We start from the raw sequence: 18,858 nt of genomic DNA, 5'->3' as shown, positions 1-18,858 counted from the left end.
AAAAACCACTCAAAAAATAATTTCACATAACAAGTATATATTGGATACCAATTTTGGAGTCGGTGCCTAATTAAAATTGCTAGTTAAGCTAGATAAATACATTAACGAATATACGAAAACAATGTGCTGCCAGCGTACAAAGTCAGCAAGTCAAATCGTCACCGGAGATAAACACATCGCCGCAGCACAGCAAATGGAAGCTATTAAGGAAATATTTAAATTTGTGAACTGTACACTACCCAAATTCTTCGCCTGTTACATATAGCTGGTCAAATGTGGGTGTATTACACTCCCTGCCTCGAAAAAGAGGAAATAAAAGATAAAACACCATGCATGTGCTTGGTATTACAGCTTTCACTGTGTATGTTTGTTAATAGTACACGCAAACCTACTCCTTTTAATTGATTTGAAAGAACTTTAGCTCATACATGGACTATGCAACAAATATAGCTACCTAACAATTTTAATTAGGCACCGACTCCAAAATTGGTATCCAATATATACTTGTTATGTGAAATTATTTTTTGGTTTTGAGTAATTTTGAAGGTGGTTTAATTTTTTGTTAAAATTATTTTTATTTATAAAAATCAGGTTCTTAGCAGTAAATGATAATCTTATCTATAAGGCTAATAACCAATACAATTCTAACGTAATTTTCAAGGTTATCAAGTTTACTACAACTAAGAATTCTAGGCACTTCCTTAGTGTCTGGTGACATAAAAAAACACTTTGTTCATATGTTATACATTCTAAGCACTGACACTATTATTTGTTCGTTGTAATTATGCACTACACTTTCTACACTAGCTCGAAAGGTTTAGTTCTTTTTAGTCTTCGCAGAAGGTTCGTGTTGTCGAGAAATGATTATCCCTCACCAGCCCCTCCGCACCTATCTATTCGAAGATGGTTATTTGATTAAGTAGGTATAATACTCTGGCATTTTTACTATTGAATTGTTTATATTGAAGAAAGACATGGCTTATATGTAAAAACAATGAGTTAAAATATATTTAAGCTTATAAGTATATCTCTTAAGTTTCAAGATCTTTTACTAACCTGCCTCCATAACATTGACTACGAAGTTGCGACTTTTAACCAAAACACTTCCAGGTAATCCTATAATCATGTCCCAGGTTCCATCGTGTTCTGTCGTCACTCTCTCCAGAGTCAGTCTACATCTGCCGAACCCGTCGAACACTACAGCTCCCGTGGGATCCTCTAGCCTACAGTAAGTAGCATCTTCTGGACCCACTGTCCTGTTGACTGCAACATCCTTAATGATGTCCACAGCCCCCATTTCGGTTATATCTCTCTCTGCGTGGTGAAAATAGTCTTAATGAGATGTCGGTTTGTTTATTGTTTCTGTTATGTGGTTATTGTAATTAGCTAGATAGATAATATACATAATATTATAGCATTATAATCTAAACCCGGGTTGTATACTTTGTTAAAAGTAGGCTATGTAATAAATGATAATGCATTTTATTAATGAAAAAAAAATTAAATCAAAGGAGTATGCAAAGATATAAGAATTCCTGTTGGAGCAGGATTTACACAGGCTGACCCCGGAACGCGACACACTTACATGGGCCACTATGACGGGTATTAACACCCTGTGTACGGTGGTCGCTATCCAGGCGAATATAAAATACAGTAGAAACCGGTTGTAGTGACTTCGATTATAACAAAGTACCGGTTATAACGACTAAATAGCAGAGTCCCAAGAAATACACGTATAAGAAATGAGTACCGTTTATAACGAATGTCAGATATACTGCCTAAATTAGGTAGTCCCTTCAAACAAAACAAACACACATCACGTATTTACTCCCGAACGGGTATGCAGAAGGGTAACCAGGGCATCCACTTTTAGCTAAGTGTGTTGCGTCCCATGCTATGATAGGGGGCGAGCCATCGCCATATAGGGCACAAATTCCAGACTCTGGGCTGATACTGAGCAGAAAAACCCAAATATCACTTTGCCCGACCCGGGATTCGCACCCAGGACCTCAGAGCGCTGCTGTACCGCGCATGCAGTACAACTATGTCGTCAGATGGTCCCTTCAATGTCGTTATAACCGTTTTTAACTGTATATCCTACCACCAGGGATTTATTAATAGACTAGCGATGTTAAGCATGTCTTAAGGTGATAGCTCAAGGTCCATTTGTTACAATTTAGTTACTCACGTCTAGTTAGTGATTAGTTCTCGCAGTTGAAAGAAAAACGTAAAAATAATTAACATGCATGGATATTTCGGCCTTTAAAATTTCGTCGTATTAAATTTTAAAGGACGAAATATCCATGCGTATTAATTATTTTTACGTTTTTCTTTCAACTGCGAGAACTAATCACTAACTAGACGTGAATTTAAATTCTTTACTTGTCAATACTTGTTTCGTTACCCAGATTAAAGGTGAAACAAAATGTATGAAAATGGACCTTAAGCTATCACCTTAAAAAGTATATAAATTTTATTACCAATCACCGTAACGTTGATAGAAGCTATGTATACGATTCTCCTCCCAAAGACAATGTGCCAAATTCCATTATCATTCAAACTAATTTCCTTTACTATAAAACCACATGTTTCAAGATAAAGTGTATTGTTAACAGCTTTGGCGACTTCATTTCCTTGAGGACCAGTGAGTCGACATGTCTCATATTCGTCTGTAGGATCCCTTAGACGGACGTATAGATTATTTCCCTGGACTATTTCCAGATTTGATGAGAAAGCTGCAACTGGCACTGAAAGGTAATAGTTTAAATATAGACCTTAAAGCATTTTTTTTCATCAAATAGGTACTATGTGTCATACTCCAATTATTAATATAAATATAATCGATTTTTAAACTGCAAGCAACACTGCAATGCTAGTTTTAGTGCGTTTATCTTCTCAAAGTTTTACATTATATATATTTCAATTGTCAAAGCTCGGATCATGAAAGTTTCTGCATTAAACATGGTAGCCATTGGACAGATTGTTTTGTTGTACATCATTCCCGAGACTGTAGCGTCTTTACGTCGGAAATGTTACAAATAGTAAATCCGTCTTAGCCGAATTTCGACCACGGCCGCCAATCTCAACAGAGATCAGCCAAGTACGCAGGAGATATTATACACAGGTGCACTCTCTGTTCCTTCACTTTCATAGTGAGACAATGATTTCTAATAGTAGTAAGTTATAGATAATCCATAAGCCAAAAGCCCAGCGGCGAAAGGTCCATATAACCCGATTCCTATCGACTTCTCTTTATATAGAATCTAATTATCATTAGAACAATTACCAGACCGCATTCATACATATCAGTACCTATAAGTAGGCGAGATCCCTTTCGGAAAATTTCACCTTTTGTTTTAAAGGTATAAATGAATTACTATTGCAACAGCAGCAATAATTTTACCTTCAGCGTGAATGATAAAACGTTGTCTTCGCTCAATTGGGTTGTCCACAGAATTTCCTCTGGATATCAACACCCACTCTCCGATCATATCTTCAGATAAAACTGTAACTCTGACTCCGCATTCAACGTTCTGGTTGGTAAACGGTGTTACACCGGGAAGGTTGAAGTGTTCCGCCATGATATACTGTCTTCCAGCTGGAGTCCTGATGTGACAGGACTCACGGCTTATAAACCTCTGAGCACCTATACTGACTGATACGTTTTCACCAATTTGTGTGTCGAAGGTACGATCATTCAAATTAATGATCTCTCTATTCTTCTCAATGAATGGGTTTTCGGGATCTAAAATTTGATATGAAATATTATACAAGTTAAATTTTAAATAGAAGCCAATGAAATGAATTCACAGATTAAATTAGATAATTTACAAAAAATATCAACCATCTATTTGAAAAAAATAATATAGAACTTTAATTTATAGAAAATACGTACGGAAGGTAACGAAATTCAAATACGAAATTATGATTATTTACCAACAATATAGTATGTATGTTTTACGCACCTTCTTCGATTATAGAGAAAGCTTGCCGTCTCTCCGTAAATGTTCCATTGTTAGTCCTAAATTGTCCTACGACTTGCCATTCTCCGAGCATATTTCTATCTATGGGACCAATTGATAGGCGACAGACGATGCTATTACCTACAGCAGGTATTGTAACCCCAGGGAAATGTGTTTCTGCATTAAATTCATACACTTGTCCTGTAGGAACTCTGTACATACAACGGTCTATGTTGCCACCGCCAGTCACTTCTACTGTTGTTGTTACTCCTAACGGGATGAGCCGAGTAATCCTGTTCAGCTCTGTTATATTGTAGGGTTGCGTGTAGGGGTTGTTTTCGTCTAAAAGTAAATATTATAAGATATATATCACGCATTTGGTACGAAGGGGTAGGCGAAGACGGAACCGTGCCATCACTTTTAGGCACGTGTACTCTCTTACATGCTGTGTGCTGATACTGAATAGATAAATCCAATATCACTCTGCCCGACCCAGGATTCGGACCTGAGACTAAAGAGGACATCGTACACACGCAATACAACTACGCCTCCAAGGTAGTTTTAGGACAAAGAATAAAAATATTTTATACATTTCACACATTTACATAACTCGATGAGTAAGCCGCTTGAATCATTGTAATTGTCATTACCTTTGAATTAAATAGAATTATCAGCGGTTTTCAATAAATGAACCCAATCACAATCTGCAATCCGATTTTAAGACTGAACCAAACAAAAAACTAATTTATAAGCGGGTCAAAATACTTTGTTCTGATTGTTTTATTTTTGAGATAGATAGAAAAAGTGTTTGGGACCGTTTATTCGAAATGGCGGCTAGTAGCAACGCACCATGCATGTCATCCTTATGTGTAAAATGGTAATTCTTATAATATCAATGAATTACAATGCTGCAATGACTGGGGCCTTATTCTCTATCCCGCACGTTATTTTAACAGTGCGTAACAACCACGTAACACAACGCATCATGTTTAGGACTATAGAAATTTGGCTACAACGCACATTTCTCGAAGATAACATGACACGGCCGCGTTACGCGTTTACACTATCATACAGAATAAGGGCCCTGGTTTTCTTTATACCAGAACATGAAAACTTCGCAACTTGGTGGTAAAAATAAACATCTCGGTGATATATATTCAAGAAAGGAAGATTCGAAGAAGGAATTCTACTTTTTGTTCCAAGAAAGGACTGTAACGCGGGCGTGTCATCGAGCAAATAAAGCCATTTTAAAGATCTGATAGCTACAAAACATTGGCTTAGTTTGTATGTCTGGTTCTTGCTCACTAGCGCCATATTATTACATTTTTTTTTAATTCATATACCTATTAGTTGTTTATCCCCATGCCTCTATGAACACGTTATAAAGTCAACATAACAGTGTTATAAACAATGATGAAAACCCATAGCTTCTTACTTCTTCTTTTACATCTTTTCTTGTAGTGAGAACTTACTACCTAAACTTACCAAAGAGCGCTAAATTCATTGGCAGTCTGTTTTCGAAAATACCACGACCTCTAAACATTCCGTAAATGGTCCAGTCTCCCAACATCCAACGCTCTAACGGGCCAATTGTGAAGGCACATGAAGCTCCTCTTATCGCAACTTGAAGTCTTGGGTATTGGGAGTCAGGTGTCAGCACCAGATCTTCTCCATTTGGAGTGATAATATGACAGGAGATAGTTGACCCAGAACTTTCCACAACTGGATTCAAAAATTTGTTCAAACTAACGCTGTGGTTGAATAGCCTTTGATTATTGACTTGCCAGTTTGAGCTGGGATTGTTGCTGTTATCTGAAATATTAAAAGTTATCTTTGAAGTTGACTTAATGCCTAATAACTGCAGTTCTATTATAGTCACTAATACCGTCGATTTAAAGTTTAACCCCCTCATTCATAGACGTTATTTATCTAAGGACGCAGCATTGCTGTGATAGCAAGTCTGTTTCTCGGCTTTGTTTGTCTGACAGCTTGCTGTTTGTTCAGCTTTGTTTATCTGACAGATTCAAGTTATATCTCAATATTAGCTAATCACAACGGCCCTATTTCTACTAACTGCGAAGGCTGCCATGCGGTCAGCACTGAGAAACAGACTTGTTATCACAGCAATGCTCCGTCCTTAGATAAATAACGTCTATGAATAAGGGGGTAAGAATTTTACTGTTATATCAAGTGGACAAAACAATTACGACTCAAAAAGAATGGGAACCTTTTAAATATCAATTGAAATTGGTATTCGTATATTTGATACCTACAATCTAAGTGACAAAATATCGATTAATTTCACTACAATAAAAAAAATGACAAATGAAAAAACCACAATTTTGTATATATGGTGAATATTAGAAAAAAAATAAACTATATTATGTGTGTATACACAATCTAAATGCTTTCATAAATATCATTGCTTCCTTTGTTTTATTTTCATTGTATCTCTTATAGATGGACACAACATGAGTGTTATATATGTCGTAAGGGGTTATATGTAGTTATATGTAAGGGGATATATAAAAGAGAAAATAAAATTATCGGTCGTGACAAAAGTAAAAATTAACAAAAATACTCACGCCAAGCTATATTGACTGCTTGACATCTCTCGTAGCTATTTCCAGGCCCGTAATTGCCACAAAGCGTCCAGTTTCCAATCAGTGATTGTTCCATCGGCCCGATAGTTATCCTACATGATACGTATCTGCTACTCTCGTGTATCCTTACACCACTCATCCCAGTTTCCTCAGAACCACGCTCTCCTCGAGGGTTATCGAAGAAACATCTTTCGTCTTGCTTCATGTTATTTAAAGTTATATCTATGAGTTGACCCGTTCTTGCAACAAGTTCGATATTTGGCAACCATTCTGTGTCTTCCTGTTCGTCTTGGTCTAAAATAATTTTGTTTAACTAAATTACTATATAAGTATATTATTTTATATGTGTATATATATGTATGTAAAGAAAATATGAAATTAAAAAATTGTTATAACTTTCCCTGTGCTACGTGATAATAAGGTCTAAATTATTCGCCAAACTTTATGGCGAATATAGTCAAGGCTTTTACCTGCTGATTTTCAGTGCCTGTTGTATAAGCAGGACAATTAATAACATTGCTGGGCACAGGCCTCCCCTAGTACTAAGAGTGTTTACGCCTTAGTCCACCACGCTGGCCTAATGCAGGTTGGCAGACTTCACATACCTTTGAAATTCTTATAAAAAAAAACTCAGGCATGCAGGTTACCCCTCGATGTTTTCATTCACTACGAAAGGAAGCCATAATTCACAAAGCATACATACATGATTATCAGAAAAGTTTGAGTTATGTGTCCTTGGGATTTGAACCTGCGGATATTCGTCTCGGCAGTCCGTTCCACACCCAACTAGGCTATCGCCACTAAATAATTATTAACAGGACCATTATTAGCATCAATTACAATGTCAACAACTGATAACTTACCTCCCATGGCTATGTAAAATGGCTGCCGTCGCTCCGTAAATATTTCATTGTTGCTAAATCTCCCTACTAATTCCCATGACCCAAACATATCTGCATCAACAGGACCCACCGTAATGCGACAAATTGTTAACACTCCAACATCCATTATTGTTACACCAGGGAAGTGATCAGTTGCATTGAACAAGTATCTCTGACCAGTTGGAGGTCTGTATTCACATTCATCTGTGTTTCCTGTGCCGGTCACTTCTAAAGTTATTGTTCGGCCTAAAGGCACGTTGCGATTGATTGAGTCCAGATTAGTGATGTTGTATGGCTGGGTGTAGGGATTCTCTTCGTCTGAAATGTTTTTAAATCAAAGTTTCATCATATATTTATAATTCATAGACATTTTTGGTGATATTATTAAACATTCCTAAAGATTAATCGCTAAGGCGATGAATGAAGATTATGAAAATAAACAAAAATTGCAATAATGGGATACCTGTTTGACTTGATACCATTTACTATTTCGATGTAATGATAATCTTTTGGTCGGAAATCTAATGGCCATCGCACGAAAAACGATCCCCGTTTTTGCATGGACTTGCGATGATTAGTGCGAATAATATTTAAATATCTTAAAGTAGTCAAAAAATTGTGCACAAGCATTTCAAAAACTCGCCTAAATTGAATATCGCAAGTTCATGCGGGTGCCTATACTCAGAAGGACGTTCTATTCTAAATAAAAAGGCAAAACATGTATGAACAATTAATACAAACTCATCTACAAAATGCTAAAAGAAATCAGCATCAAATAAGCACTTATTTATAATCTGATAATCTAATGACATGACCTATATCATGATAAAGAAGTTTATTCCCTAGATCGGGTCGATATCTAAACCGAGGTATTCGTGTCTTACCTTATCTGCTAAATGTAGTGCGTTAGCGAAGTAAAATTAAAGTTATCTAGAACTTAATAATCTTGTATAATTTTTTAAATATTTTATGAAAGAGAATAAGTACGTCGTTTAATGGTTAGTCACAGCACAGCAACAGAAGACATGACTAACTTTTTGATACCTGTGCAAAGATATCTATATCTATACTATTATATAAAGCTGAAGAGTTTGTTTGTTTGTTTGTTTGTTTGAACGCGCTAATCACAGGAACTACCGGTCCAAACTGAAAAATTCTTTTTGCGTTGGATAGCCCTATGTTCGTGGAGTGCTATAGGCTATATATCATCACGCTATACCCAATAGGAGCAGAGCAGTAATGGCTAATCTCAGGAACTACCGGATTTGAACTAAAAAAATCATTTTGTATTGGATAGCCCTTTGTTCGTGAAGTGCTATAGGCTATACATCATCACGCTATGACCAATAGGAGCAGAGCAGTAATGGCTAATCTCAGAAACTAGGAGTTCGAACTGAATAATTATTTTTGTGTTGGATAGCCCTTTGTTCCTGGAATGCTATAGGCTATATATATCATCACGCTATGCCCAATAGGAGCGGAGCAGTAATCGCTAATCTCAGGAATTACCGGTTCGAACTGAAAAAATATTTTTGTGTTGGATAGCCCTTTGTTCCTGGAGTGCTATAGGTTATATATCGTCACGCTATGACCAATAGGAGCGGAGCAATAATGAAACATGATGCAAAAACGGGGACAATTTATTAGTTTTGGGAGCTTCTGTTGCGTGCGCTGCGTAAACAGTTAAAGTTATGCAACAATAATGTATGACGGGATTGTTCCTCTTAAAAAAGTTCTACAAAAATATATCATAAAACAAAGTCCCCCGCTGCATCGGTCTGCCCGAACGTGTTAAACTCAAAAACTACCCAACGTATTAGGATAAAATTTGGTATGGAGACGGTTTGAGACCCTGGAAAGAACATAGGCTCCCGGGAAAATATATAGCGTGACTTTTATAACGGAAAACTTTAGCCCGAAAAACTTAAACACGCGGGCGGAGCCGCGGGCAAAAGGTAGTTTAAATATAATTACCGTAAAATAACAGACGCATTGGCAACCTAACTTCATTATTAGCCTTGCGCCTGAACATGCCATAGAGAGTCCATTCTCCCATCATCCAGCTTTCTATCGGACCTATCCTGACGGAACAGGTCCTGGTAGAAGGGTTCAGAGATACCAGCTCCAGATTCCGATAATTGGTATCGTGGGTAATGATCAGATCTTCACCATCTGGAGTAATAATGTGGCAAGATCTCGTGTTACCGTCGCCTATAACGACTGGTGTCAAGTACCTGCCAAGACTGACGCTATGGTTGAACTGAGGACGCTCATTGACATGCCAAGCAGCGCTCGGGTTGTTATTATTACCTGAAAAATAATTGTTAAGGTTTACATCACAGAGAAGTCTATTGCGAGCGTTTTGATAGTTCAAAGTAATAAATAGTATACAATTCTGCGTGGCACCGAACTTGTCATTGAGAAATATTGAATGTTCTTCGAGCCAGAACTCAGCAATGCATTACATTGCTAGTTAGTGACAGGAATAGAATAATGCAGTGATTATTATCTAGACGAAAGTATTGTCCTATCTACACGAGATTGAAGACTTCTATATATCAATATCTTCGATGAAACAGGATAATTCCAATTCCAGGTGATTAAAAAAATCGAAAACTAATATATTTAAGTCACCCGGCTTGGGTAATCAAATCCAGAATAAAATCAATACATCCATTTAAAAGTAACTTCATAATATAATTAAATGGAAACCACTTACTAAAAGTAACATTTATGTGTTGACAACGTTCGTGTATTACAGTATCTGTACGCCTTGCGCATAAGGTCCAGTTTCCTATAAGCGATCTTTCGATAGGACCCACTGTCATCCTGCAGGATACAAAGATGCTTCGCTCGTGGACCGTCACACCAGCAATGCTCTCGACTATACTACTATCTTCCCCATTAGGTGAAATGAAGTAGCACAGTTCTTCTTGTTCTGAATTGTCTAACGACATGTCAATGTGCTCACCGATCCTGGTCACACGGTCGATCCGGGATAACAATACCCTTTGTATTTCAAATTTATCTGAAAAAAGAGTTTTAACTTGTATAGTTACACCCAAAATGTCGACATGTGATTAGAAATCGTGAGTTTGCGATAGCACGTTCAATACTGTTTGAGAGTTTCTTCTTTGTTATTTATAGGGATTCATTCTATAAGTATATTTAATTACCTAGAAAGCCGTACCTACTATCTCTTACTGAGATAAGTTTTTTTTATTCCAAACCATCATCATCACCGAGAAAGTTACAAGGAAGCTAAGCCGCTAATATACATACAATTAATCCAGGAGAATTTCGTTAAATAACATTATTCAAGATATTAGTATTTAATTGATCTCCAGGTGCCAATAAAATCTTAGGAATTATATACCGTTCCGATAATTTCTTGAATAATCAATCTTATCTCTAAACGTGACTGCGCCCGCGTACGACCCTCTAATAATGTTTTAATCCAATAATCGTTACGATTTTGATGACGCCTTTGTCTTTTAATTCAGTCTTTTGTATTTTATCCCGTGAAAATTATTATGATACGGAGTCTGAACCGCATGGTTCATTATGAAACGCGAGAATAACTACGAGAATGCTCCGAACATTTTTTTGCGGTTTTCTTGATTGGTAAAATGGAGATTTAGCTTCGTTCCTTCGTGGACAAAAAATCTATGTCTTCCTTTAAGGCGCTCCTGGCAAAACGCCACGCTTACCGAATTTTTAGAAGCTGTATTTAAAGTTTATGATATACATAGAATAAAATTGAACATCATATTTCTTTAATATGCTATCTATACTTGGTTGTTTAAATTTTTTTGTACTATGGATATTAATTTCATAGTGTAATTTCTTTTCCGCAGGATACGACATACACAGGGTTGAAGGTTATCTTTGTCTGCGCTTGCCAGATTTTAAAAACATCTCAATCAGATTTACCTACACGTATTAAGATTTTTGAGTGGTAGTTGGCAAAATTGGGTGGAGCAACGCGATACAAAAGTGGACCAGCCACACCACACCGTTACTATACCTACATTATTCTCAAAGTAAACTATGCTAGGCTCTGTGAAATATATCAAAATTCTACTAAAAATAGCGTGTTCTTGAATTTAACTTACCATTGGTTGCTTGTTGTCCAGTGATGTTTGCACCCGCTGTGAAAAAAAAAAAAAACAAACATTTATAATCTGTAATCTCGGTTATTTCATACAGCGACCAAACGGAAGACAAATCGCATATTTTTAAGATGGCTTAACAATTATTACTTTTTTTATTTTCTGCGCTATGGCCATTATTCATAAATGAAAATATAAGTTTTTATTTAACTTGCAATGTTTGTATGTATAGGTATGTTCGGGTCAAAACTTGCAATTGAATTTTTATAACTTACGAATAAAAACAGTATAGGAAATTATGTAAGTTAATTAAACTTGACAAAAGTAGATCTCGCGACTTTTATGTTTACATAATATAAAACAAAGTTTGCTTTATATAAAAGTTTACTGACTTTTTTAGAGCATTTAAATAAAAAACTTTTTTTTATTGTCTCTGTAGGCAAACGAGCATGCGGTCCGCCTATTGGTAAGCAGCATCGGTCCATGGGCTTTGCAATGTCATAGGTACAGCCAAGCCGTTGCCTACTGGGGAAGCTTGTTTTTAAAAATGTATATCTATTTCTTTTTATCTGAGCGACCTTCTATATACAAAAATGCATTTTATTCAACAAATATGCGCCTCACACATATCTTTTTATTCCGTAAATTGTACAAACGCATCTTAGTAGCAGTCGTACAATATACATTCGCGTGTAGCGCAATCGTCTTAATTTTAACAGTTCCTTCAGTTTACGCGTTTAATGGCATTTCTTATGATGTAGAATTTTGGTACTTAATTAAATTAGTGGTGTATAGTGACCGCCCCGCGACCATGAAAGCTGCAAAGTCAGGAAAAATTATAATATTAAAATTTGCGATAAAATCCGAAAATTGTTTTATTTCGATATAGTTGTCCTAGTAAGAAGTTTTGTTTTTTTTATTGTTTTAGTCCAGATTAAAACTAACATCTAGCACACACTGACAAGGTGCAACTTTGGGTCGTAAAATTGGTGATCCAACATAGCCGTCTAGTCACCCACAAAAACAAAAAAGGGACGAGATAACTCTTCGTCTAATAGTAAATCCGTGGTTAGGGACATTGGGAATGCAAGAAACGCAGCCAAACCACTGGATTCATCATTAAAATTTTGAATTTGTTTGTATTCTTCTGCATAGAAATATTGAAAAAAAAAATTCTTGTTTGTTTTTACTTGAGACTTTCTTTTTGGAAATTACAGATTTTTTAATTATGATTTTAACAATTATTAAAAGTTTGCCACAAGTATTTGTTGCTTTTCCATCTATTGAGGAATTCTAATGATTGTATGCCTTTTAAAATAACGGCAATTCAAAGTAGAAATGTTAACGTAGAATCGGTTGAGTATAAATAAACGAGAGTGAAACCTTAATAAAATTTAACAATAATAACAATTTTGTTTTATATTAATAGTAATTTGTTTATGTTGTGTTATGTAAATTATACCTAATAAGTATTTTTTTTATTTGTTAGTGAGTTTATGACTGCATTTTAATAACAATGGTCACGCGCACATCTTTTCATATTTTGTACCCTTTTAAATAAACAAAACACTTAATAGTGTTCACTTCGAAATCTGAGCCTACGGTAATCAGAACGAAAATTTAATGTTTGTCAGAAAATACGCACTCATATGCCATTTTAAAAAAAATCTAACCTGCAAGCAGCATGGTGAAAACGACCACCCATGTTGACAGCATCGTATGGACTGTAAAGCGTATGTGTCAACACTACCACAGTCCGATTGATAAGATGGTAGTGCTTGTTATTCAATCTGAATGATTTTATAATCGGCCATATGTAATCTTGAGTTAGAATATCATTTTTAATCAATTGTACAATATATGATGTTTTCCTCGTCTACTCTGGGTGTAAAGCCCTTGACCAGGTGTCGTTTTTGAAATCCATATTCGTTGATATACAAGCTATTATTTTTTTATTTATATAGTTTCGCTAAAAGTCTAAAACCGTCACTGATAACTGCAGATTCATACAATATACTATAAATTGACACACTTTATTACTTTATTATGGATAATATGCAAACGCTTTATGACTTTAATATCAAGCTTCTGTAAAGTATTTTATTGTTAATGTATGACGAGACGATAGATAAAGTTACACATGTCTTACATATTATTATTAGTACATTTAATAGTAAACTTGTTATAGTGCTTAAACACGTAGGTATTCGAAATTTAAAGTGCTGCATGGCCTACAATACTTTTTTTTCTATTTTTTTTTTATTTTATCCTGAGGACAGGCTATGTTTAGTCTTTCGACCATACTGCCTTGTCTTACGTATGTATGGCCCACACTACGTTCCTCTGTTGCCCTAATATGCCAACATTATCTGCTATAAACTTTTTATAAAGTTTGGCAGCACTTTCAGGAATTCTTTGATCGTATTTTGTTAATTTTTTTAAATTGCAAAATGTTTTTTTTGTACTGGCCACTTTTGTTGATTTTATTCAAAAACAATAAAATATAATTTGTTCCGAAATTAAATCGTATTTTTTTTGACCGACCGCTGCCGGTGATCGATATTCGAACGTAATTTACTAACATATTAAGTTCTATTTAAATTTCATTACGTCGCGTTGTCGTCACACCGCAATTACGCTAGCTGACATTCATTCTATTTGAATGAGATTGGAAACTACGAATATTCATTTTAATTTTAGCTATCTGCACTTTTACTCCATAATATAAACTTTAACCATGCAAATCTCACACTCAGTGTTTACGATATTGTTAAGAAGGTATCCGAAGCACTTGCTTCTCTTACAAAGATACTTACATGCAGTTTGTTTGAACCAGAATACATTGTCAGTGGTGTTTCTAGTCACAAAACCATGTTTTTTGACTTTCGCGATGATTATCCAAGGATAGAGGTCCAAGCCACTCGTTTTTTTGATCCGGAGTAGACGGTGACGCTCGTCAATGGATATAAGTTTGTGGTCAGCCGAAATGTTCTTTGTTGTCAAAACTGTTTGAAAACAAAAAAAAAATACATAACATCTACAATACTTCTTAATAATACAAACTCTTTTTTCTTATCAACATATATTTCTATTCGACATCGAGTTTGGACTTTACTAAATATACAAATAATATAACCCATACAAAAACCCATACAATACTAGACTTTGTATGTTCCATCGCAGTTCTAAATGGATTCCCGTAGAATTTTGTGTGCAGCGCACATTGTGCGATAGCGTAGCCTAGTTGGGGTGGGCGAGTGTGGTACCCCTTCCTTGGCGGCACTATAAGGAGGCGTGGAAACTTTAACTTGTTAACATTAAGAAGTGTCTAGCGGAAGGGCGGGGGTTGCTGGGTGCGCCAAGTCCCAGAGGTGCGCACTTCCAAGCTTTGGGAGCTAAAATGGTTGCCGGAAAATAGAGGCGCTAATAATTTTTTGCCTGGAGCATCCAGTTCCTTGGGAAGGCAAACACATAGTGTCCGCCTTGGGTGACAGAAACCCACTAACACTGTGTATCGATATTTAGTTTAAATATCAAACGGCAATTTCATTTCAAAGTAAGACTAAAGCTTACAGGTAAGAAGTTTACAGGTAGTAGGATATATGTTATATCTGCCAGGATAGAGACCACCGCCCACAAAGTGCTAAAACCTGGCATAGTGGCTCACGTAAGTGTCACGTTCTCGGATCAGCTTGTATATATCCGGTTCCAACAGTCTAGCACAGCTATACTCTAAGTGTGTTCCGCGGAACCCTAGGGTTCCGTGATACCTCTGTCGGGGTTCCGCAAGAATTTAGAAAAAAAAATCAAAGCACCTCTCTCAATAATAATTAGTAACTGTTACATTGTACTTTTATTATGCTGATTAATAAAAAATACACTTATAAAAACAATTGTTTTATTGTAGGGTTCCATCAAGTATTTTGCTTCCCAAAAGGGTTCCGTCATTTAAAAAGTTTGAGAACCACTGGTCTAGCATAACTGTGTCGACTGCCGAGGAGTAATCATCTTTCGTCAGTCGACATTCTATTGGATACACTCCACTTACCATCAGGTGCAGTGAAGTCTTCTTTACGTGCACGTATTAGAAAAAGTAACGTTACGCTTAGCATCTTTCAAGATCTTACCAAGGCCATCGGAACGAACAAATATACAGTAATGTAGCGTCCTCGTGGGGTGAACTCTGGCTTCTACCACAAGTCCGTACGACTCGTGCCAGTAATGCCGCACTTTTAATTGCTCTGGAACATGAAATATACATGGAACTTCAAATTAAACTAATTTTCGGATTCTATCGCGGTGTGAGTATTTTATTTTCTCCCGACGTTTCGAAGACTTTGCAGCCTTCATTGTCACGGGGGGGACTGTCCCCCCAGTCTTCGAAACGTCGGGAGAAAATAAAATACTAACACCGCGATAGAATCCGAAAATTAGTTTAATTTCAATGTCTAACATTCGCGTAAACATAAGAAATCATTATACATGGAACTTGTTTAAGATATTTGTATGAGGAGGCGCTGTAGCCGGATTTTTGAGACTATGTACTACATGTAAATGACTTTTTACCGTGGTGGTACCACTATATAACAATAAAACCTTTAATCACGAGATACGCGATTCAGCCACCTCTTTGCGTGAAGTTATAGCTCGCGAAATATTGATTTACTTGTAATAAGTATATACAGAAATATAATATAATTATCGAAGTTTTAAACTTAAAACTTATTAACTCAAAACCTTTGTGTCCGATTTTTTAATTTTTCTTAACAAGGTTGTATGGGAGAGATCATTAAGTACTAGTTTTTTGTTACTCTCAAGATTTGGGTACGATCTAAATTATGTAAAAATAATGTTATTTCAATCTTAGTTATTATCTATTAAATTATTATTAACACGAATAGCTAGCTATTTAACAACATTAACCCTTAAAAGAAATTTGCGGATTATATTCTTCATTTCTATTTGACTACCAAAAGTCTCAGCCTGACCTTCGATGGTGACTTGGAACTGGATACTTTGTTCCCCGTTTGGTTGACGAGTCCCACGTGACAGCTCCAGGTGCCACTGTCCCCGGCCACCAGCTTCGTAAACCTGACTCCACACTCACCAGCATTAAAACCACTTCCAACGTATTTCAGATCCGTGGATAATGTTTCTGGAAAATCGATATTTAATCAGAGATGCTGCATATTTTTGAATATATGTTATGATAGAACTAGCTCAATCAGCTCTATGTATATTTTGGAGACAACTTGTAGTATGGGACTGATTATCCTGGCTGGTTCGTCCAGCAGAACAAACTTCTAGATGCTACGATCTGAGTCTTGCAGTCCTCACACTGCTTTCCAGTCACCTTTGACAATAACATTTATTAGTTGAGTCCACCTTACACTCACATTTATTATTTCTATTTTTTTTTTAATTTAAATGGGTTGCAAACAATTATTACACTAATTCAAAATAAGTTTGCAGGAATTTAACGTGCATTATATAAAACAGTGGACACTTCATGCAAATAAAGTGTTGTGCCATTGCGCCTAAATTTCTGTTTCCCATTCATCACATATCGAACGTGATTGTCTTCTGTCTCTTCAAGGATACTCATCATCATTTTATTGTGCTGACTCTTCTTCTTTCTAAAATTATCTTTCATTATCGTGGGACGGCGTAACATAATTTTTCAAAAAGGTTCCAGTAAGTAGGGCTACTTGTGTACGATAGGAATAGGATTAAAAAGGGTACTTACCAGGCGCCACACTGATCTTTGTGCCATTACTTGCTTCAAAATAGCAGTATCTGATAGGAGCATGAATAATACAAGACATAGTGACTGCTCCTTCAACTGCAGATATCGATTCCCTTTGAGTGTCTAAAAATGGTTCTGAAAAATCACAAAACTTTTTAAATACTAAAATAATAATCGCGCTGTCATTCGCTATTACTATAAATGTAGCAAGTTGTGAACTATCTTATATGTTTTTATTTATTAAGTTAGTAGTATATAGACATTCAATTACGTTATTTATTACCATGATGTCAATGACTGTAGAAAATAAAATAGGAAAATAAAATTAATAATATGTTATTATACCCAAATAATAATCATCTTTATTTTCAGTATCGTTCAATAGCCAAGGACAGATGACGGATAAGAAGCCGTAGTGTGTGCCAAGATCTGTTTCGACAGCGCAGCGCCACGCGCCAAGCACACTCTCCACAGGGTTGGTTGAAAGCAGACTGCACTCGTGGTTGCTAATATTTGTTGAGTATCTACGCAAAGATATCAATTTAAACAAAGATTATTTTCCACGTGCGCAGCAAAGTGACCTACTGAACTTAATGGTAAGCGGGGTGGGGTCCAATAATACGTCGATGGACGAGAGATGATTACCCCTTGGCAGTCCACACAAAGCCGGCATGTTGGATCCGGATATACACAGGCTGATCCCGGAACGCGACATACTACATACATATGCAGCCACTGTAGCGGATTTTAACACCTAGTGTACGGTGGTCGCTATCCGGGCGGATATAAAATATATCCTACCACCAGCAAACATGTGGTTTCCAAAATAAATAAAAGTATTTTCCCTATAGAATCAAATTTAAAATAAAAAAATATTGTAATATAGCAATATGAGTTGAAATATTTTTATGGCATTTATCTATATATATAAAAATGAATCCCTATTTCCCTTGGTCAGGCCATCACGCGTGAACGGCTGGACCGATTTCACTAATTTTTTTTTGTTGTGTTTGTTATTGTCGTGAGAAGGTTCTTATGAAAGGAAAAATTCAAAAAATTGCGTGGAAAATTAGAAAATTTAAGAAAACTTAACGAAAATGTTAATTTTATATAACTGTCAGTTGTTTGAAATAACTGTCAGCGATTGACAGAATGCGCACTGCAAATTCATAGTCAAGACGGGACGACGTCTGACGGGTCAACTAGTAACATAATAAAATACGTTTTTCCAGACCAAACTGATCTGTTTGATCGTATTATTAATTTACCTGACTGCCGGATCTTCTTCGCTTTCTCCTTCTTGTGTGGCGACGAGTGTCTTTCCCCTCGGGTCGCGGAAACTGCAACCTCGCACAGTATACGCGTGCGAAACCGAGCAGGAAAGCTTTACCGATGGTTGCTGGTTCTCCACCCTCGTTAAAACCACCATCTTGGAATCTAGACAGGTTAATATCAACATTATTTATATTTTTACTAGCTTTTGCTCGCAGCTTCATTCGTCTGAAGGAGTTTCCCGGGATAAAAGTCCCGCAATATATTTTCCATTATAAGTAG

At 36.2% G+C, this 18,858-nt stretch overlaps 1 protein-coding gene across 1 annotated transcript; it reads right to left on the bottom strand.

Moving 5' to 3' along the window:
* Window positions 1-1,024: 1,024 nt before the first annotated feature.
* Window positions 1,025-16,658, bottom strand: LOC115453331. Its single transcript, XM_037447428.1, has 13 exons — window positions 16,547-16,658; window positions 15,686-15,799; window positions 14,375-14,563; window positions 11,562-11,597; window positions 10,166-10,474; window positions 9,421-9,756; window positions 7,429-7,764; window positions 6,548-6,859; window positions 5,448-5,774; window positions 3,966-4,304; window positions 3,404-3,745; window positions 2,481-2,747; window positions 1,025-1,314 (listed from the first exon to the last, which is right to left on the bottom strand). Exons 5-13 carry the CDS (start codon window positions 10,401-10,403, stop codon window positions 1,052-1,054), a joined length of 2,760 nt encoding a protein of 919 aa, XP_037303325.1. The 5' UTR covers window positions 10,404-10,474; window positions 11,562-11,597; window positions 14,375-14,563; window positions 15,686-15,799; window positions 16,547-16,658; the 3' UTR covers window positions 1,025-1,051.
* Window positions 16,659-18,858: the final 2,200 nt, after the last annotated feature.

This window comes from Manduca sexta, chromosome 6 (genome assembly GCF_014839805.1).
Source record: "Manduca sexta isolate Smith_Timp_Sample1 chromosome 6, JHU_Msex_v1.0, whole genome shotgun sequence".
NCBI classification, from domain to species: Eukaryota; Metazoa; Arthropoda; class Insecta; order Lepidoptera; family Sphingidae; genus Manduca; species Manduca sexta.
The sequence above is the reverse complement of the archived record's forward strand: the minus strand, read 5'-3'. Positions and strand labels throughout refer to the sequence as shown.

Excerpts from the sequence above, each read along its gene's own strand:
- LOC115453331 (XM_037447428.1), bottom strand. The coding sequence starts at position 10,403 with ATGTCGTTAGACAATTCAGAACAAGAAGAACTGTGCTACTTCATTTCA. Across the intron at positions 9,757-10,165 it reads ACACATAAATGTTACTTTTA|GTAATAATAACAACCCGAGC; the intron begins GTAAGTGGTTTC and ends ATTATTTTTCAG. Across the intron at positions 7,765-9,420 it reads AATGCGTCTGTTATTTTACG|ACGAAGAGAATCCCTACACC; the intron begins GTAATTATATTT and ends AAAACATTTCAG.